The 22,104-nt window shown below is 43.1% G+C and overlaps 1 protein-coding gene across 2 annotated transcripts in view; it reads left to right on the top strand.

Moving 5' to 3' along the window:
• Window positions 1-22,104, top strand: part of Adgra3 (adhesion G protein-coupled receptor A3) — a 104,385-nt gene that overhangs the window by 77,603 nt on the left and 4,678 nt on the right. For both annotated transcript variants that reach the window (XM_052734910.1, XM_052734911.1), the window contains 5 exons: window positions 1,638-1,851; window positions 2,063-2,271; window positions 11,893-12,017; window positions 13,108-13,231; window positions 21,314-21,459. In XM_052734910.1, the coding sequence (XP_052590870.1) occupies window positions 1,638-1,851; window positions 2,063-2,271; window positions 11,893-12,017; window positions 13,108-13,231; window positions 21,314-21,459 (818 nt within the window). The remainder of the gene's footprint in view (window positions 1-1,637; window positions 1,852-2,062; window positions 2,272-11,892; window positions 12,018-13,107; window positions 13,232-21,313; window positions 21,460-22,104) is intronic.

Raw genomic sequence — 22,104 nt, 5'->3', positions numbered from 1 at the left:
GCCTCCTCTTCTTCATGGGATTCCCTGAGCTCTGAGGGAAGGGATTAGTATGATCTTATATTTGTAAGAATAGTAGGAACCTTTGCATGGTTTTTCTTAGACAATAATTCTGACAGGTATTTTCATGACATCTTCAATTTAAAAGTAATATGTAAATGTCTCAAATAACACCCAACAGATTATTGTCAGATATTTGCTGTGCCTGCATTGTAAGCAGAGCACTTAAGTAATTATAAAATCAATCATTTGCTTCAGTGGAACCTTTAAATTTTTTTTTTTTAGTAAGCACACCATGTTGACTTGGTTAATAAATTTATTAACAGTGAGCTATTTTCAGTAAATGTAAGTGACAGGAAGTAGTACATAGGCAATACAAAAATGAATAATGTTATCTGCAGCCCAAATTCCTTCCTGTCTAGCTCATGAGCAGAGGGTGAGGCATGTGTTGAAGCTGCAGGCTTCCAACTGTGTGACACAGGTATGCACACTGTCCAGAAGAGGGGACAGCCACCTAGGAAAGCTACTGGAATGACTCTTCCACCAGAGAGCACGCTGCTCAGACCTTGGGTAGAGTCTTTCTCTTGGCTGTCAGCCATGTGTTCTAATCTGCCTTCCCCATTGTCAACAGAATTATCTTGTTAATAGCAAGTCCAATGGATGGACTGAAGAGTTTGTCAGACAACAGAATAGCAGGGTATGGAGGTCAGGGCCCTGTCTGCCAAGCATGAGGTGTGTAGAGAGCAAAGGACTCCAGCTGTGGAGCTCATGTTGCCACAATCGTGGTAGGACATGGATTTAAGCAGTAGTCTTTAGTCAAATTATATGGTGGCTTAGGATTTGGTACAGTATTCTCTAGATAGCTCAGAACCAAGGTATTATTAAAGTAAAATGATAGTCACCTTTGTCCTTCAAGAGGAAATTCTTCTGGTGCCCTGAAGATTGGCTTTGAGGGTAAAGGGGTTGGTTGGTGGCCAAGAAAAGGATCTCGTGATAAATTCTCCCCTTAGTGAACATTTTCTAGTTAGTTGTTAGCTCCTGAGTGTATAGATTTTGTTGTTCTTGTTGTTGTTGAATGCTGTGTAACTTAAAATCTGTAGCAAACACAGAAAACGTTGCTGCTTTGCTCTTTGGCTGAGGTAGAGTGTGGAGAAATGGGGACATGTTCTGTAGGCAGCCAACCCTTTCAGTTTCTCCTGTTCCTGTTTTTCCAAGCACAGGTTTCTTAGTCTCGAGGAAATGGATGCCAAAATGAGGGTGTGTTGAATTTAAACCTCCATTTTCTCGGCAAAATTCTGTTCTTTTATTGTGTGAACCTGGCTGCGTTTTTTTCCCCTCCTGATTGCTCTTAGTCACTGTAAAACTGATGACTGACCACTGAAACCCTTGATCTGTTTAAAGCTTTCTGCTGCAGCCGTGTGTGCTGTCATAGGAAAATTAACAATTTCCTTATTCCTGAACGCTTGGAAAAAGAACTTGGGTTTCTCTGTGTTTTATACTTTTTAGAAAACATGTTTAGCATATAATATGAACATTTTCATGACAATCTGAGATTGTTTAGGTTTTTATATAGTCATATGCTGAACTTTATAATATATGTATGTGTTTTTGTTTTGTTTCTTTGTTTTTTTTCCCCCCAGAATACTATCATGGAGGCTTCTATTCAGCTTCCTTCCTCCCTCTTCTCACCAAAGCAAAAGCGAGAAGTCCGAGCGACCGACGACTCGCTCTATAAGCTCCAACTCATTGCGTTCCGCAACGGGAAGCTTTTTCCAGCCACTGGAAATTCCACAAAGCTGGCAGATGATGGCAAGCGACGGACAGTGGTGACCCCTGTGATCCTCACAAAGATAGGTCCGTGTGGCAGACGTTCCCCAACAGCTGCGAGGCGCCGCGGCTTTATTGGCTGCTCTTCCTTAAAAGAAAAGCTTATTTTTGGTCCTCTGTTGTTTTAACGAGTCACTTGTGAAAAAAGATCTTGCCGAGTGCCCATCAGTGTGTAAGCTGGCATTTAATGGTTTATGAAGTTTGTTTGAGAAATCCCGTTCGTTCCCATTTTCTCCAGATGGTGTGACCGTAGATACCCACCACATCCCTGTTAATGTGACGCTGCGAAGAATCGCGCACGGAGCAGATGCTGTTGCAGCGCAGTGGGACTTTGATTTGCTGAACGGACAAGGAGGCTGGAAGTCAGACGGGTGCTGTATACTCTACTCGGATGAGAACATCACCACCATCCAGTGCGGCTCCCTGGGCAACTACGCCGTGCTAATGGTGTGGCCGTTGTTAGCTTGATGCATAAATACTAAATATTCTAATGGTTCTCTATGCATAATTAAGCTCAGACGAAGAATTTACTTTTTAACTTAACATAAATGGTTCCATTTAATTATGTAAGAGGTGATTCTGGATTTCAAGGGAAATTGAGTTAGTACCCAGTGAAGTAAAGGAGACTGTTTTGTAGAGGATACTCTCGTAAACCCTGTAAGGAAATCAGATCAGCTAGGCTCTGACCTCCTTAAAGCATGGAGATAGATACCTTGGGTTTATACAGTTCAACTTTGTCAACGTAGGGCAATCTGTTTGCCAAAGGATGCACAGCCAGTAACAAAAACAAAAAATTTTCCTTACCGCTTTGCCTACTCCTGGCTTTCTGACCACACACCCATAGTGCTGGCCTTTTGAGTTGAGGACGAACATGGGGATGAGTGGTGATGACTTGGAGTTTCGTGACTGCATGCACAGTATTGAAGGCGTGTCTTCACTTTGATTGGCATTATAATAGCAGCCCCATTCTGCCCACCGTTCACATTGTTGTTGCCCGATAGTCATTTTGTAAAGTAACTTCTGTTAATACTCCGGATCAGGTCTCTCAAAAACTGAGGTACTTGCTTCAGTCTTCTCATTCCTGAGCACATCCTGCTGAAATGAGCCATCTTCGTTACTGCTGTAACTCACTATATGGCAGTTATTTTGTGGTTGTTAGATGGTGCTGACATCTTGGTTGTGTGTGTGGAGCAGACAGGAATCACTGCAGGTCTGAGAGACATTTCCCAGAAATGGCTAAGGCTTCCCTGTTTTATTTAGTTTCAACTGGGAATCTGGTATCTAGGCAGTGTTTTATCCAAGTATAAGTGTTCTCGAAACATGGTTTATTTTATACTTGCTGATTTTTTTTTTTATTAAAAACAGGTAGCTTTTACCACTAGAAACGATCTTAAGGCAAGCCCAGATTATAGTAATCCTTCTCAATGTTTGCTTCATTTTCCTTTCTTTATTTTGTTTTAATGCTTTTCCTGATCTGTTGGCAGATGAGGCTGCAACATGGATAAGTTATTTGCAGGTGATAGGATTGTCTTGTCAGTGACACCATGAATCTTTGCAGACAGCTGTAAACAGTGTACTTGAGCCATATCCAACATACCCATACTTTACCCTTCGTACTCTTGGGATCTTCCATGGGTAGTGGAATATGTATCTTTAGAACCAACTTTTTATTATTATTACTATATTTACCTTTTTTTTTTTGCTTTCAGTTAGTGTTGCTAGCTAATGATTTTCTTCACCAGGTGTGTGTCTGGTTTCTGTAAATTCACATGTCACTATTTTGTAGCTGTCTTTAGTTAAGCAGTAATGAGCCTGTGAGCTGGCTCAGTGGATGGCATGTTTGCTGAGATTTCTAAAGATCTGAGATTTCTACTCCTAGGACCTATACGTGGTGGAAGAAGAGAACTGACTTCCTCAAGTTACCCTCTGACCTCTACACATGCCACGTGGCATTCATCAACCCCCCAATAGCATGCAAGATACATAAATAAAAAGTCACCCCCCCAAATTGGCATTAATTAAAGTTTGAGACAACTTCTTTTTAGGCCTTCATTTTTTTAAAAAACGATTTTAATACAATTATATCATTCCTTCATTTCCCTTCCTCCCTCCAAATGCCTTCATATACCCCTTCTTGCTCTCTTTCAAATCCGTGACTTCTTTTTCCCTTCATTATTGTTGTTTGTGTGTGTGCACTCTCGCACGCTTCTAAATACATAAATACATTATGATGTTACGTGTGTATGTTTTAAGGGCTGAACGTTGGGTACTGGATAACCAACCTATTGGTATGCTCTTCTGGAGCAGACTCTTTCTCCAGCTCTCAACATTCCTTAGTTGCCTGTGGGTTTTTTTTTGTGTAGGGTTGAGGCCTGGTGAGTTCCCTTCCCCTTCCACGTTAGTTTATGTATTGGTGTCCTCCTTATTCAGCAGTCATGGTGGTGAGGCTTCGTGGGTGTAGCTTCTGACCTACCTAAGAGACACAATCTCACAGCCAACTCCAGCTCCCTGTTCCTTGGTCTCTTCAAAGTGTTCTGCTTCCTCTTCCTCAGTGATCCCAGAGGCCTAGTAGCAAGAGTCATGTGGTAGGTGTGTCAGTTGAGACTTGCTTTCACAATTCTACATTTTGATTGGTTTTGGCTTTAAAATGTTTTTTTTTTTTTCTCTCACATTTTGAGGATAAAATAATCTGAAACTATGTAGCGTTTGAAGGGGAAACAATAGGAATTATGAAATTGTCTGAAATGTATATAATACTAATCAGAAGTTGAGCAAAATAAATGAAACACAAAAATGCTGCATTTTAAGGCTTCACTGTGATACTGCACTATGTGAAACTTCTGTTTTTGTTTAATCTAATACTAGTTGAAAGCTTCTATTTTTGAACTTCCTAACTGTTCTTCTAAACTATTTAAATTAGTATAATCCTTTTCTAGAAGGAATAAGCTATTCTTTTATCTTTCAGACTTTTAATCTTTTAAAAAATGTAAAACACAGTTTTTCAAAGCTGAAAGACCGCTAAGATCTTTCCCCTCGGTTTCAGAGTATCTTGTTTTATGAAACGTAACTGCCACCTAGAGGCAGAAACTGGAAACACATCTTGGTTTGCTGACAAAGTTGAAAAGTTACAGTAGAGAGTGGAAAATTCAGAGTTGCTCCTTCATCATACAGGCATGGAATGGAATTAAACCCACTTAAGGCTGTAGGCATATCTCTGAGCACTTATTTAGGATGTCTGAAGCCTCCAGACTCCAGCAAAAAATTAGACCTAACCTACAGTAATTAACATCAGTTAAGACAGAGGCAGCATCTTTTTAAAACTGAGAACTCTTGTCTTTGTTTCCTTCTAAACTTCCATTGAGTCATAAATGTAATCCTGCCTTTCTCCTTACGACTTTATGTGAAGTCTAAATGCCCTTCTCTCTTGGGAGGTAAGCCATGTGCTTCCTTTTTATGATCCAGTGCTTTAAAAAGTGAGATACAAATACTGTTTTTGCTGCTATGTCTAGAGTAGATGATATCCTGGTTGGTTCTGATCATCCTGCTACACTCAGTTACAGAGAAGCTGTCCAGAGGCTGAGGAGGTGCGCAATCAGCAGACGTTGGGATTGCTGGATTGGTATCAGAAATAGCCAGTGGGGGTAGGAAGAATCAAAGGAGCTCTGGGCAGTCGGAGCAAATAGGAGTAGACACTGTGTAGGACCTTAGTAGTTCATTCAGTACTAGTTGTGAGGATAAAGTACTCAACTGTGGCAGCTATACTTTTGTTACTAGCATCATCTAGATCATTGGTTCTCAACCTGTGGGCCATGACCCCTTTGGGGGTCAAACAGGGGTCATATATCAGATACCTGCATATTTACATTATGATCCGTAACAGTAGCAAAGTGACAGTTATGAAGTAGTAACGAAAATAATTGTAAGGTGGGGAGGTCACCACCCCATGAGAAACTGTACTAAAGGGTTGCAGCATTAGAAAGGTTGAGAACCAGTCCTCTAGTTGTAAAGACCAGTGCCACTTCCTTGTTCCTCTAATAATGCTTGCAAGTTTGTTTCTATAAAACCTGCTAGTGAAAGCAAACCGGTTCCAGTTAGCCCGTAGTTGACCCAGAATGCCAACAAGGTTTCTGCTTAAACAGTCTTTATACAGCACACTCATCTGCATCAAATGTTTTAATTACTTCTATATGTGAGTATAGAGTGGGAACTCTTAAGCTATCAGTTTTAAAGTAACCACAGTTAATAGCTTCTTGCATATTGAAGAGATTGGTGTCTTCAGACAAGATGAATATGTAGTCTTGTTTTCGCCCATTTCCCCACATGCTTGCTGTGAAAAGAGTGAGGACCTGTAGGAAAAGGCCAGATGTAATTGTGGGTGCCCTTAAGGACAGCACTGAGGAGGCAGAGACAGAGGACCCGTGGTGTTCGCTGGGCAGCAGCCAGTCTACTCGAATTGACAAGCTCCCAGTTCGCTGAGGAACCCGTCTCACGATGCAGGAAGGAAAGTGATCTAGGAAGACTCCAGGTACCGACCTCTGGACACATTGCGGTGCTGATGCTTGTAAGGAAGTGGAGATGGAGTGCTGGCGGCTGACCTTCGCTTGTAGGCATGCTTGTATCAGGCACCTCCTGGTGTCTTTGTGGTTTCTGGCCGTTGTCATAGCCGCCTGTCCATAGGTCTGGAGCTAAGGAAGGTCAGTTTTAGAACAGTGGTTAGAATCCAGGCAGTGTGTTCCAGAAGCTCTGTTCTTGCCACATTGTAGCACCTCATCTTTTGAATCTCACATCTCACAGGGAGATTTTTTTTTTTTCAAGGCTCTGAGGAACATCTCCTGGCTCTGTCCTAATTGCCTTAGATTTTTCTCTGTTGGGTCTATTTCCAGCAGTTTGCTTACATAGTGTCACTTTACACATTTCATGATATCTCTGCAGGATAAATTTCTCGAAAATGAAAGTAATTATCCTAAGGACTAGCTCTTTTCACTTTTTCATTAACATTTAGTGCTTGGCAGAGTACATAAACCCTTGAACTTGAATTAATACTATGTGTGATATGCCCACCACTAACAACTGTCATGGTTGCCACTCCAGCACGTGGAAGCCCTGTGGTTTTTTTTCTCCTGCCTTTCTGACATGGTGTACCCAAGGTAAGAAGTGATTGGGCTCACATTCCACACTTGGCCAGCATGGTGTTGCTTTGTGTGTCCGCTCTCTTCTCCATCACGACATCGGAGAGATTTCTCTTGGTGTGCAGCAACAGTTTGCATAGTTTAAAAGCTGTGAATCAGTCCATGCAGAGAAAATACTGAAAACTGTCCGTTGTATTGATGGAGGCATTTGGTGACTGAGTGGAAGCTGATCTTGAGTCACACACTTGCTTTTGATTGGCTGTACATCCTCAGGCGTGGAGGCCGGGATTATAACCCATTCACGTGCTCAGCTTCAGTATTAATGCCCCACAGTTGACCAGGTCAGGGGTACCAGTTTAGTCTCAGTTGTTAGGATGTTTCTCGGTTGCTCCTCATCCTCACTAATCCCTGGCATCATCAGTCTTTGCTCTGAGTGGTTTCACTCTCTCTAGGCTTTGTGTAACCGGGCTGTCGTTCTCATTTATACTCTGGTGACTGAGATGTTGAGCCTGTGTGTGGGTTCTTAACAGACAGTTGGTGAAGGCACAGCCCAGCCTGAGTGTGCCTGGGCTTGTTTCCCAGGGATTCCTAATGGGAATCCTGAATACAAGCTCTTTGGGCACTTAGGTTTCGCAGAGGCCTTTTCAGGCTTCGCTGTTCTCCTCTTGCTTCTTGTATAAACAGAACTCATTGATGGCTTTGTGCCTGACTTCTTAGGGGTTTTATTTTGTTTTGTCTTTTTGTAATCAGTGAATTTTTTTTTACATCCTGTTTAAGAGATCCTAGCTTATGGCAAGTTCATGAGGATCTTCATACTTGCACTTTTCTCCCTTTTAAATTTTTTCCTTTCTTTAAATTTTTTTTTCCGTCTTTGGTTTCTTCAAGACATTCCAGTATGATTTTACTAACACATTTAGTTTCACTATTCAGCCAACACTAATTTTGAGTGTTGTGTGAAGTAAGGGACCACAATCTTTAAATGATCCTTTGATCCTTAATGGGATTTTTAAACATTAGTTCTTAAAATGTTAAATGCTTTTTATTTTTCAGCCATGTGTTTAAATATCATGACTTTTTCCTTGAAAGCGTCATAGAAATCATTGTCTGTTTTCCTTTTTCCTCCTTTTTTTTTTTTCCATTTCTGGTTTCAGATCTGTTTTTAATTTGTTGTATTGGTAAGAGTATATCTATATTGTGACACACAGAGGTGCCCTGAGATAATCCTGTTTTGAGAGCAGCTCCTGGAATACTTGGGAAGTTGCTCTTTCCATTGTTCTTGTTCATGGCATGATGATCATGAACAAATTAAAACTCATACCCATTTCATACTTAGCCTTCTTGGCCTTGAAGTGCCTCTGGTGCTCAGCCAGGTGACTGCACACCAGAACCTGAGTAGGGGTTGTTTCTCTGCTGTTCTGTGGTCTCTGTCTCTGTGGCACACCCTGCTTGGATTCTGTTCCCCTCTGCTGGAAGAATCCTGACTGAGGTTACCGTTAGTCTCAGGCTGTATGTAGTGTTGAGAGTGTTCGGGGTCGGGGCTTCTCCTGTGTCTGTCACAGTATTACTAACAGGAATGATAGTTTTGCTTTTTCTCCTCTTAATGCTGGTTTTATACAATATATTTAGCATATTTTTTATTTCGCAGTCTGTATTACGTTAATATGTGATTCATAGTAACCTCACCCATATTTCTCTTTGGTTTGTTGATCTTTAGCTTTTGTACTGTCCTACTAACCTAATCTTTTCAGTGGCCTCTGGTTCTTATATTGTCTTCTAGTACTCAATCCGGCAAGCTGCTCCCTCCACCTTCCCCCTACATGCTGAAAACCTAAGGGTGATTTTTACGGTTTGGATGGTTCCGTGTCGAATTGTTAGTAAGTACCTATAGGACACCCTGCAGATCCTGAGGTGTTTACTGTCTGCCCTCAGCACATTCCTTAGTTCTCCTGTCAGCTAGATTTTCTTTGCGTCTGGGCAGGTCACTGTGCCTGTGGACTCTGAAGCAAGCGGTGCCTGAACAGAGTGTGGTGGCTCCGTCAAGATACTGAAATTTATCCCCAGCTCTTAACTTCCATCCTGGTACAGCTGCTTCTCATAGAAACGGAGTGCTGTTAGGTCTCTTCTTCAGGGCACCTAACTGATGTTCCTTACTCAAACATTGTAGAGTCTCCCTCTCACGAGACATGTTTCTTGAGGCCATGCTCCATAGATTCATACTGTGGACCCCTTAGGAGGGCACTCAGCAGGGTCATCGGTGAGGCCTCTCTCTGTTTCCCTCTGTGTACCAAGTTCACCCTGTGTTCTCTGAGGCCAGTGACTGCTCTTCCTATGGCTGCATATCTGCTGCTCAGCACTGAGCCTGTCTGTGATGGGCCCCCAGTTCGTGGCTGGTAGGAAATGGAGGAGTTGCAGGCTGGAGCTTGTCAGGGTGCAGTGAAACACCAAGGCTGGAATTCAGTGTTTGTTTCCCCTCTGGCTTCCCGTAGCTGGGTTTTTGGTTTTGTTACTTGTCATTAACTGTTCTTTTTTGTTGCTAAGGTGTTGGTTTTAAGATGGTCTGATACCATCTTTTTAAAGCTGTGGCTTTATATTCTTAGCTTCCACTTTATCCCTAGAGAATTTGCTTGCTTTCTCACTGCCCTGTTTAGGGTGTCCCCTCTTTGCTCCCTGCTCTGTTGAAGATGTCCATTCCTTCCTTCCTGCTCTGTTGAGGATGTCCCCGCTTCCCTCCATGCTCAGTAGAGGATAACCCCCTTCCTGCTCTGTTGAGGATCTCTCCCCTTCCCTTCTTGCTCTGTTGAGTATCCCCGCTCCCCCCCCCCTTCTTGCTCTGTGGAGGATATCACTCCCTCCCTTCCTTCTCTGTTGAGGATGTCCCCCATCCCTGCTCTGTTGAGGATGTCCTCTACTTCTCTTCTTGCTCTGTTAAGGATGAATTCCTTTTCCTTATATATTTGTCCACTGTCCCATCCTTTTCCATCTAGCTTTTCTTCCTTTAGACATTGTCAAGAGCTTTCTGGTTATAGATACATCGCTGTGAAGTCCTTCCTACATCCAGCCATCCTTTTGTGCCCCCAGGACTCATTGTGGGAAGAGAATTTAGTAGGGCGACCTGGTGGGCCTACAGATTGACCCCTGCCACATACTGCCAAGGGTGCAGATGACCTTGTGATACTGGTGCTGTCTGAGGAAGACAGGGTTAAGATGTTTGCTCTTTATGAGCAAGACTGTCCGTATTATGCTGGGGTATGCACACTTGGCGGTTAAACTTCTCTGGATCTAATCCTCACAGTCCTTAATTTCTACATGCCTCAGTTTTGTGAGCTATACAATGGAGCTAGTCATCTACCAACCTCATAGAATTGCTCTGGATAAAGTGCTGAATGGTTCGTGTCTGGGTTGTTGTGTTAAGTGGCTTGCTGCCATTGATGGCCGAGCTTTGCCTTGTACGGGCCTTTTTGTACTTTGAGCTCCAGCAAGTGCAGTCGGGCTCTGTTTCTCTCCCCTTGTGGCTGTGAACTGCAAGGGCAGGAAACACAGCTTGCATCATTTGGGGTCTGTTTATGTTTTTGGATCTTGAACATAATGGCTGATGGTTTTGTAACCTTGGAGACACAGTCATCTACCCCATTGTCTCAGCTGGTGACTAGGAAAGTGTTAAGTGGTGAAAGGCATTAGGGAGGGTGGAATCTGTACTTTCCTGCAGTCACCTCCTGGGGGTGCTGCTCCACAGTGGACCAGTGGTAAGAACATGGTCTAGAGTTGATCGGGACTGTTGGAGTCAGTGGGTTATTCTTTTAAAAGGATATAAACTTGGGAAGGAGCTGTGTTGGCGGAGACTCGAAGGAGTTGGCAGAAGGGAGTAGGGTGTGGATATGATCGAGATACATTGTATATGTGTATGAACTTTTCAAAGAATACATTTAAAAAGTCCAGTGTAGGTAAGTGTCCTCCAAATATCTGCCTTCTAGAGGTTGAGTTAACAGCTTGAACCACTCTGGGTGGAACCACTGTGAAAGGTGGATTGTAGTGGGGAGGCTATTAGGTGACTGAAGGGCCTCTGTAAAGGGTATTAGAGTCCTCATCTTCTCTTGATATTCTAGCCCATGTTAGGCAAGCACCTTTATCTATTGAGTACATGATATACATGGTGAGTACAGGCTACATGATGTGCTACCTTGCCACAGGCCCAACAGAGAACCAAGTGCTTATGGGCTGAAATCATTAGTCAAAGTGAACTTTTTTTTCTTTGTAGGATTTATCTTAGGTGTTTTGGTCACTGTTTCAGAAACCTGCCTAATGTGTTACTTAATAGACGCATCATTAACATCTTGTGGGATACCACTGTGTATTCATTCTGTTAGTTACCAGTGATTCCTTAATGTATGCAGTATATGTTCTGTTTTTTAAACACAGAGATGAGGCTTAGGTTGCAGTGACTGGTTGATCATCATGTCCATATGATACAAAATGATGTAGACAGTGTGGTGGTTTGAATGAGAAGTTGCTTCCTTAGGCGTATGTATTTGAACACTGGGTTCCTTGTTGATGGTGTTGTTTGGAGATTCTGGAACTGTTAGGAGGTAGAGCTTTGGTGGAGGAAGTACATCACTTGGGTAGGCATTGAGCATTTATATGCTGGCCTCACTTCCTGTCCTGTTGTTTTTCTCTGCTTCCTGTGTGTAAAGGAAATGTGATCTGCCAGATTCCTGCTCCTATGGCCATGACATGCTTTCCCGGCCATGATGGACTCCAATCCTCTGAAACTGTGAGGCCAAATGAACTCTTCCTTTCTTCAAAAAAAAGTATAGCAAGAGACAGTCACAGAACCAGAGATGTCAAGGCCAGAGGTTTTGGTCAACATCATGTTTCAGGCTTTCAAGAAACTTCCAGTAGCTAAATGTCAATAACAGTCCATGAACTTTTTTTGTCCCCTCAGGATCTGACAGGGTCAGAGCTGTACACTCCAGCAGCCAGTCTCCTGCATCCTGTAATTTACACTACTGCCATCATTCTCCTCTTATGTCTCTTGGCCGTTATCATCAGTTACATGTACCACCACAGGTAAGAGAGTGCACCTGACCGTTACAGATCTGTGCGCTTGGATGGGGACTTCATTCCAGATTTCTTTGTGGCACCGGTAGTTCCTTTACAAACTAAGGATGCTTCATTCCATGTCCATCCGGGATGTGACGAGTCATTACCTGAGACTCCAGAGTTAATTTCAGCCCTGAGGAATGTTCTCATACCTTCTGTACTCTGGTGAGGACATCTTCCCCTGTCCCGTTTGCTGGGGTGCCTCGAAGAGAATATCGAGTGTGTTCTGCAGGCTGGGGTGGTGGACACCAGAGCAAGAGGGCCTGAAGGAAAATGGTTCTGTCATCTGTAGGGGTCCCTGCAGAGGTAGCTCTAGGTACTGTCTGTACTTGTATTTTCTAGCTTTTTCGATGTTATGATGTCTTTAAAGATGGCACTTTTAAGAAAGTTGGTGACATTTTAGAGGAATTTGGTTTCTGTTAATTGGAGACACACCTAAGGAAACTTATTTTCTGATTGGAGGTAATGAACTAAAAGCGTTTGCAATGCAGGAATGCTCACTTTACAAAAGATTCTGCTAGAATGTATTTTCCTATTTAAGTTGGACATGTGTGGCATTTCTTGACATTTGCTTTGGAAACAAAAGGTGATTTTGATATATTAGAAGAAAAAGAAAGACTTCAACATTTCATTACAGAAGGCCAGGAGGAAAAGCATGTGTGCTCTCCTCCCTTGTCAGGACCAAAACCCAGCGGCACCACTGCAAACACCTCCACATAGCCAAGCACATAATGATGTCTTCTTAGACATCATGAGTGACACTTACCCAGGTTCTTCTGATGATGGAGAATTTGTATAGCTTTACTGGGTGCTGTGATTCCATAAATATCTTTTTTACACATAGAGCTAAATTTTAAGACATAATGTTAGGTTAAATGGTTCCTCAAATTGTTTGTGTGTATGTGTATTTGTAGTGTATGTTCGGTTAGTAATATTTTAAAATGTAAAGCATTTAAATGGCCCCTTTTGTGCGGCTGGACTTAACCTGTAGGTGCTTGTCAGAGCCCTGCTGCCAGTGTTCCAAACCGAATGTTCACGCTCCTCTTTGTCCCAACAGCTTAATTCGGATCAGTCTCAAGAGCTGGCACATGCTCGTGAACTTATGCTTTCATATTTTCCTGACCTGCGTGGTCTTCGTGGGAGGAGTAACCCAGACCAGAAATGCCAGCGTCTGTCAAGCAGTAAGTCAAACTTGAAAGGTTTTAGGATGGAAAAGGATTATGATTCTAGAAAATAACTGTGTTTCGTTAACTGTAAAACAAAAAACTTGTTTCTTTGGAGTCTTCCCTTTACCTGCAGCCCAGCCTAATGCCTGCCCACTAAGCAATCTAGCAATGTTCTTGAAGTTTTGATTACCTAGTCCCAGCTTAATGACCAGCTCTAAAAGCTTGTTTCGGTCCTTGGCAATTGCCTGTTATCTGTCAAGTCCATTACAATGCTTAACAGTTTATTTAAATGTTTAGAAAGTCCCAACTTTGAATAAAAGAGAAACGGCATTTTTTTTCTGACAGTAGATTTTAAATAACTTAATCCACTGAAAACAAGAGGAACTGGGCAATACAAAGGAACCCATTAGGTCTGGTAGATGTAAAGAATTAAATGTCTAACTCTTGTTTTTAAATTATCACCTCTGCCCTTGGGGTATGACATTGTTAACCTTATTCTCTTCCCCATAAGAATAGGAGATAATGTAGCTTTACTTCCTTATTTGTACATTGCTTGCCTAAGAATAAGAAGCATACTACGACAGTGAAGAGTCGGACTGTGTGGATTGGCATCTCAGTTCTACCACTTGTTGGCTGTGTTGGTGGGGGCAGGTTGTTGACTTGTTTTGAAGTTGTGACCTAAACCATAGCATGGGAGAGCTACCGTGTACAGGTGTGCCGTGGTGCAGTGCTGTGTGTGTGTCTGATCTCGGGAACTTCCTGCTTCGTGTCACTCTGTGAACGTCCCCTCTGCGCCCACCAAACAGCTGCTCCCACGCTCTTCCCCTCCACCAGCTGGTGGTTTCTCTCCTTCTGCTTCACTGTCCTTGACTGCTGGGGTTATCTAACAGTTTATAATTGTTTATATTGTATAATGTCCTTACAGTTTATGGTGTGGAATATGACATAATGTCCTTCTTTATTATGATCGAATAGTATTCCTTTGCATATTCATTATAAACAGGGATCGTTTCCACCCCTTGGCTGTTTTAAAGCTACAGTGAACATAGACTATAAATCTCAATTTGAAATCCTGATTCTCATAGTCAGTATGTCTGTCTCATTTCTGACCTGCAAATTGAGGTAATAATTGAATTGTTGGGGGATGTGATTGTATATGTTAAAAAACAAAAATAATTCACACATGTATTACTAGAAATGACATGAAAGTTTAGAAAAGACTAAATATGACTTTAATGTGCAGCAATCTCCTGTCTGATATTTGGTTACTTTCTTATCGCTGCCATAAGACACCATGACCAGCTGGGCATGACAGCTCACACCTTTAATGCTAGCACTTGGGAGGCAGAGACAGGCAGATCTCTGTGAGTTCAAAAGTTCAAAGCCACCAGCCAAAAAGAAGACACCATGACCAAGGTAATTTTACAATAGACAGCATTTAATATGGGGCTCACTGTACTGGCATGGCAGCTATGTAGGTATGGCATGGCACTGTAGATGAGTTGGATGTCCAGAATAATCAGCTCAATTTGGACCAGAAGGATTTCTGGTGGTTAGATAAAGGGCAGCCAAAAGGAATCATTTCCCTTGTCTCTGACAGAAGGGACACATGACCCCCAATGACATATACCTATAGTGGTATATCCAAGTGCATGCTGGTGTTGAGACCTTCTCAGTCCTTATTCACAAGTACCTGTTAGACACTTCAGAGCCCCCATGCTAGCCTCCTGGCCCTGCTCACCTCCCCCAGGCTATGTCAATCCCTCCCCCGCCATTTATGATGGCAAGGGTTTTTCCCCTGCTATCTTTGCTAGTCTCCCTTCTCATACAAATAGCCCTGGCCAGTCCAGTCTGTGTCCTTTTCTCTCTGCTCTCATACAGAGTGCTTACATCTAATCCACAAGTATGACTGACGAACATGTGGATCTCAGGATCCTGTATACACTGTTGGTTTGAGTGTGTTGTAGACATATCCTGTGAGGCTTCGCCTTGTGAAGTGAAAGGTTTGCAAACCGTGGGGCCTGCAGTTTCACTCTTAGGTTTAATGACCTTGCTCATGTGGGTATGAGTATGCACATGGGTATGAATATTCATGAAGTGTTACATACATGCAGTAGCAGAAACCTGGGAACAGCTGAATGAGTGCCTGTCACAGATAGTGAGAAACTTCGGCATATAGTGAATAGTGAAGAACATGACCAGTGAGGCTTAGGTAAAAAAGGCTGAGACATCATATTCACACTGATAGCTCTTTTTATTAAGGTGAAAATGACTAACGTAACCTATTTTCAACAAAGATAGGTAGTTGCAAGAAAATGGAAGCGTAAGATAGAGGGTGATAGTTAACCTTGAATTGGGGGCTAAGTGGTTAGATGAGGTTGTTGTCAGAGTCTGGACTTTATCTTTGCTTTTGGATTTTCAGATGATTATTACATGATGAACAAATTTATTAACACAGACGGAGGCCATCCATGCTTGGCCCAATCATGTTATATTATGGCCTGTTGGTGATAAGTCCATCCATTGCATTCTTGAGAACTAATTGAAAATATTCGTGTGTGTGTGTGTGTGTGTGTGTGTGTGTGTGTATGTATGTATGAGTCACCGAGAGGATTCAGTGACTTGAGTTTCAATGGTAGCCGGCCTGTGCTAACTTCTCAGTAAGTGTTATCTGGTACTCCTGCTTGTGTTATTGACACAGTCACATCCCGGCCCTGTGATCTGTTTGTGTCAGCCATTCCTCTGCCCTTGAAAGCATACTTTCAGCTAAGAAGTCTCGGGTCAGCATAATACGCAGACAGAAGACAGCTTCTTTGTTCTTGCTCCTTTCCCTTCACGTCACTGCTCTGGCTTAATGGGGAAGGTGCTATCAGTAACAGTTTTAGAGATACTGTCCCTGTCTCCCACTATCAGGGCTTGCTATAATCCCATAGTGCCTAATTACTCTTCCTTTTCTCAGGACTCCTAAGCTGCCGCTGGATTCTTAACTTCTCTCTAGGTGAGAACTGTATCAGCTTAGTTCGTCCGCATTTATCTAGGAACCAACACAGGATCTGACCCATAGTAGGTACTCTACAGTCAATTAGAAGGAGGAGGAAGAGGAGGAGGAGGAGGAGGAGGAGGAGGAGGAGGAGAAAAAGAAGAAAAAGAAGCAGCAGCAGCCGCCGCCGCCTGTGTTTTCAGTTAGAAATCAGGCCCCAGGTGCATAGTTCCTCTTAGGAGAACCTGCAGCACACATTGGTTCAACTGTCCTATATTTCATCCCAGAATGCTCCTTGGTTTCCCGAAGCAGACACATTAATTTATTCATCAAGGAAATGAATAGGAAGAGACCATTGTAAAGATGACCAAATGGTGTTTTGTAGCCTCTTTACAATGAAAAGGAGTGAGATTGCATGACTTCCCAGGACCTCGGAACAAATGCTCCAGTTAAAGGTCTATAAAGGAGCTCTCAGTGTGTTGCAGACATAGCAGCACTGTTTGGTATTTATGAGTCAAGGCTCCTTGCTTTGCTCTTACATTGTCACAGGATTCGGTTGCTTGGTCTGGGAGGAGTGTGTGGAGTGCAGAAACCTGGCGGAGAATCCCAGGTCCTGGTGGGTAGATAGTCATTCCATGCCTGCCTCATCCACTTGTTGTACTAGTCTCTCGACCTAGTTGAGGCCTCTGTATTTCTCCTGTAAAATATGGGTCAGGCTGGCTAAATTAGCATGATCCTTATGTTCTTCCAACTCTAAAACTGAGCCCTGCTAGGCATACCTTTCATCTAAGCACTTGGGAGACAGAGGTGGATGGTTCTCCAGTTCAAGGCCAGGCTGGTCTACATAGTTAGTTCCAGGCCAGCACAGTGAGACCCTGTCTCTATATAAACAAGAATTTCAGCACCAGATATATAAACTGAGAACATGACTGCTCTAAGCTGTGCTTGAAGAGACGGATTTTATTGTAGATATGAAAGAAAAGTCCAGAGGTGAGGGAGAAAGTATACTGAACATGGCCAGCAGACTGGACTTGGCCATGAGAGGAGAGAGAGAAGGGGAGGTCGAGATAGGAAGAGAAAGAGGGTGCCAGCAAAGGCAACCAAGAGAGGAAGATTAAAGAGAGCATCAGGAGAGCACATGGCTGACATGGCAGGCCTATATAGGAATGAGAAGCTGGGGGGAGGGAGGCTCACCAGCTGGAGAAGTGTAGGTTGAGTGAGAAGAGCCACAGGCAGTTGTAACACTGAGAAAGCCCTCAGGCCAGCATGTGCATTAAGGCATCACAGTTAGCCATTTTCTTTTGGACCTCACAGTCTCAAAGCAGACCAACCACTCAGTCACTGAGCCCTAATGTGTTCTTTTTTAGGTGCCATTTTGCATATACATGTAATTTACACAGCGATCTCTTTCTTCCCTCTTTCAGGAGTCATATACATTATCCACAGGATGGTGGTATTCAAACGTTCTGTCCCATGGTGATTGGTAGAGAGAGTGTTAGAGGTGTCAGCTGCCGGCTTCCTAAATCACTTCCTGTTTTCTGCTGCCTTTTACTGTTTTTCCGAAGGAGCCGGAGGAAGCAAACAGGCAGAGTTGGGAGGTAGAAAAGGCCCGGCCCAGGGTTGGCGGGAATCTGTGTTCCAGTTCACCATGTACCACTGAGTAATTGCTTGATTGTTCATTTTCTGCCTTTGATTTTCTTAGCCATGTATTAAGGGATTTGGCTGGACCTTGTTTTGTTGTTCTACTGTTCCATGATTAAATCTACAAATAGAGTGCCAGCTGCCCTTCTCCAGTGTCCTTTTATATCTGTAATCTGGGGAATTGCTGTGCTGGCACGGGAGAACCAGAAGGGAAAATCTAATCAGGAAACAGGAAGAGCTATCTACTTGCAACTGTGTTTTTAACTTTTATATTAACCCTAGGAGGTAGTTTTTGCCCATTTTCTAAGTATGTAAACTGAATTGTGTAGAGTTAAAGTACCCCAGATCACTAGTGGTGTTTCACAGCAGAGACATAATTAAAATGCTGAACTGTTGGATCTGATATCTCCCCCCCACACACCCCTCCATTTCTGTGCTCTGCTAAGGCCTAGGGCCTTGTAGACTGTCACACTTGAGTGTGAGGAACCTGGTGGCTTGCCAGGGACCTTTGTCTTGCTGCTCCCAGTTAGTAGTGCTGACTTCATGGTGATGCCAGGAGCATTAAGGCAGATAACTTACAGAAGTATGTTTGTGGGCATGTGATTATCACTTACTACTGGAAGCTGTTTCATTCGTTCGTTCGTTCGTTCATTCATTCATTCATTTATTTATTGGTTCTTCAAGATGGGGTTTCTCTGTAGTGTTTGGAGCACGTTCTGTAGACCAGGCTGACCTCAAACTCACAAGATCCACCTCCCTCTGTCTGCTGAGTGCTTGGGTTAAAGGTGTCCGCCGCCACCACCCAGCCTGGAAGCTGTTTCTTATCATTTTTGCCTGTTCACGTATGATTCTATTCATCATACAGGGTAATTTTTTTTTTTTGGCATAGTTGTGTCTACTGCAGTGTATACTACAGTGATTTAGTTAAAAAAAAAAAAACAAGTATTTCAGAGTTTATGTTACTATATAAGAGGGGCTTACTCCTTTTTATGTAAGATTTAGTTATATTTTAAATTATGTGTAGGCATGTGTATCTGTGTAGGCGTAGGTGCTTGTGAGTACTGATGTCCACAGAGGCTGGAGTCATTGGATCCTCTGGAACTGGAGTTGTAGGTAGTTGTGAACTACCCAACATGGGTGCTGCTTCCTCTGCAAGAGCAGGATACCCTTTTAACCTATGCTCCATCTTCCAGCCCTGGGGCTCATACTTTTGTACCTATATGTAGTGTGGAAATAATTGTCCTTTCTTTCCCCCATTGCTTGTGTGTGTGTGTGTGTGTGTGTGTGTGTGTGTGTGTGTGTGTGTGTGTGTGTGTGTGTGTATACATGTGTCTCCCTGTTTATAGAGGCCCAAAGTTGACAATGAGTTTCATTTTCTACTTTATTTATTGAGGCAGGGTCTCTCTCAGAGCCTGAAGCTCGCTGACGTGGCTACATGGTCTCATTAGCCCACTTGCTGTAAGGATCCCCTCTCTCCTGAGTGCTGGGATTGTAGGTGGCTGCCATGTCTACCCAGCTTTCCTGTGGGTTCTGGAAATCGGAACTCTGGTCCTCAAACTTACAGGGTGCTTCTCTCTGGTCCAAGGTACCTTTCTTCAGGAATGATATATTACATTTAATAAGTCCTTTACATCCCTCATGGATTACTTCTTTCTAAACTGTTCAGAAAATTTCCAGGCTCTGACTTATTTGGAAGTGTGACCACCAGATTGTATTTTATGCACTGCCCGAGTGTTGGGTAGAAAGTACCACACAACAAGGGAGCCTCTCTCCTGGATCTCAGTTCTGTTTTCCTGGTTCCTGTGGATTGATGATTTGTTATGTGACTCTCTGAACATCTCTATTTTCATAATCATTTTAGTGGAAGGTATTCTGAAGAACAAACACTTTTTTTGAAATTTAGAAATGCCATGGAAAACACAAAGGCTAACTCTTGGAGTTTTTCTCCTTAGGAAAAGTATCTGCCTTGCCCCTGTTTTGAAATACTTATAACTTAACTGTGTTTAACAGTTCTACTTCTCCAGAGATAGGACCTATCAGTTTGCACACAGACTCAGTGATTCCTCTTGAATTCACTGGTTTCTGTGGAACAACGAGTTTACTTACGCCGTTTTTACTTAAGGTGCTTAGTATGACTTCGGATGGCACAAAGGGGTGTGTCATCTTCATCTGTGAACTTTTCTTTCCTAGCAAGTCAGCAAAACTGATGGGACCCAAGGAGCTCTTTCTGTCTGTGGGAGTCCGCCGTGACTTCTGACTTTCCTAGTTAAGCTAAGCAGGCTCCACTGCCCCGGCCCTTCCAGTCTGCAGGCTGTATTCCGGGCAGGGACCGTCCTGGTTACGAGCCGTTTGGGCTTTTGTGGCACCTGGACGTTAGCTGCAGATTGGCTCTTGCTCTTCTGTTGCTGACCTGGATTCAGCAGCGTCAGCTGGAGTTTTCTGAGGGTTGGAGAGCTACCCTTTAGTGAGATTTTTCTTGATGCTTTTCACTTCTAGAACTTTATTTATAATAACTGTGTGAGGGAAAAGTACTGATCCAGGATTCGATCCTTAGCCCTGTGTAAAACCATGTGCAGTGAAATAATCTGGACTTCGGAACCCAGGAGGTCGAGGGGGTAGTAGAAAGAGTTTGGAGTCATCCTCTACACAGAGACATTGAAGTTAGCCTGGGGGACTTGACATCCTGTCTCCAAAATAAGCAAAGAAACAAGAAGAACGACCATTGGAAAAGATAGGAAGTCTTTAGTTAAGAAAGCTGGCCATGATTAATCTTATCTTATAAATCTAGCACTTTGGAAGCTGAGGCAGGAAGATTTCTGCAAGTCCAAGGTCACCCTGGGTTACATAGTGAGTTACAGGCCACCCTGAGTTACAGACTGAGTCTGAGTCTGACACTCTACCCCCACACCATAAAAAAAACAAGATTATTCTAGATTGTGTCCTTGCTCTGGTGATATAGAGTGCTTATTTTCTTTTTCTTTTTTGAAAAAAAAAAAGTTCCAAGCCTCTTGTGTTCCCTTTCATCATCAGCTAGGTTTTCATCCTCACCAGTGGCGATGTGACAGGTCATGTGATCAGCATGCGTCCTGTCATTACTAGCAAATGAATTTGTCTGTGTCATGGACTGCCCTGCAGTTATACCGTCAGGTGCCTAGTGTGCCCATGGTTTGTGCCCATTCGGTCTCCAGTGCTGTCTGTTGGTGAAGTCCTGACTCTCAGTCATAGCCCAGGGGGCTTTCTCAAGAACGCCGTGTTATGTGCTGTTGAGTTCCAGTTACCTTGTCTTCTCTGTTCCTTCTTTCAAAGACAGTTAGAAGACGAACTAACTGATAAATTGCATGTTCCGTTAACAAGCTCGATTTCTTCATGAGCAGGTAAAGGAGTCAATTGCAATACACCTTCGTATGCTTTTTAATCAGACTCGAGGAAAACATTTCTTTTTTCAATTTTCATATGTTGTCCGATCTGCCTTGTAGGTTGGGATCATTCTTCATTATTCTACCCTTGCCACGGTATTATGGGTCGGAGTCACTGCTAGAAACATCTATAAACAAGTCACTAAGAAAGCTAAGAGATGCCAGGATCCTGATGAGCCGCCTGCTCCACCACGGCCGATGCTAAGGTATCCCAAGCCTTTGTTGTATGTGAAAGTGTTCATTAAGTATTGTGTTTGCTTTAGTTGAAGCACAATCATAAGTTATAACAAGAAACATTGGTGTGGATTTTGAGAGGTAAAAGGAAGGACTTGTAAGCCAGACTGATTGGCTCTGAGTGTTATCAACATCTACATCTCCACTGTGTGCCTCCAGCTCAGGAGGAATGAGTCGGTTACATGCAGAGCATGGAGAGGGGATTAGCTCTGTTGTCAGCGTTACGAAATGTTAGCTTTTTGAATTTTTTTTGAGGTCACGTGTCATTGACCTTAATCTCAAGAATTAATTTATTCTCTCTACAAAAGACAAAATGAGCTTGGAGTTATATATCCTGCCTGCCCATTATAATAAAAAGAATTGTGAATGGGTTGATTGTGTTAGATGAGCACAATGATCAGTGGTGAGTGGGTTCACAGAAGGCCTCATGTGCACTTGGCTGGCGGCATCCCCTGCCCTTGAGTTGGCAGAATGGGCGGTGGAATACCTGTTCAGGCCTCTTGAAAGTGGAGAGTTGCACATGCAAAGGAGAGCCACTCATTTGGGAGGAGGGCATATGCTGAGCCGCTGGCATGAGCCTGGCTTTGGGGTTAAGGTCATGGTAGAGGTGCACTGTA

Source organism: Peromyscus californicus, unplaced genomic scaffold, assembly GCF_007827085.1.
Source record: "Peromyscus californicus insignis strain IS unplaced genomic scaffold, ASM782708v3 Scaffold_13__1_contigs__length_99412109, whole genome shotgun sequence".
Classification (NCBI taxonomy): domain Eukaryota; kingdom Metazoa; phylum Chordata; class Mammalia; order Rodentia; family Cricetidae; genus Peromyscus; species Peromyscus californicus.
The sequence above is the reverse complement of the archived record's forward strand: the minus strand, read 5'-3'. Positions and strand labels throughout refer to the sequence as shown.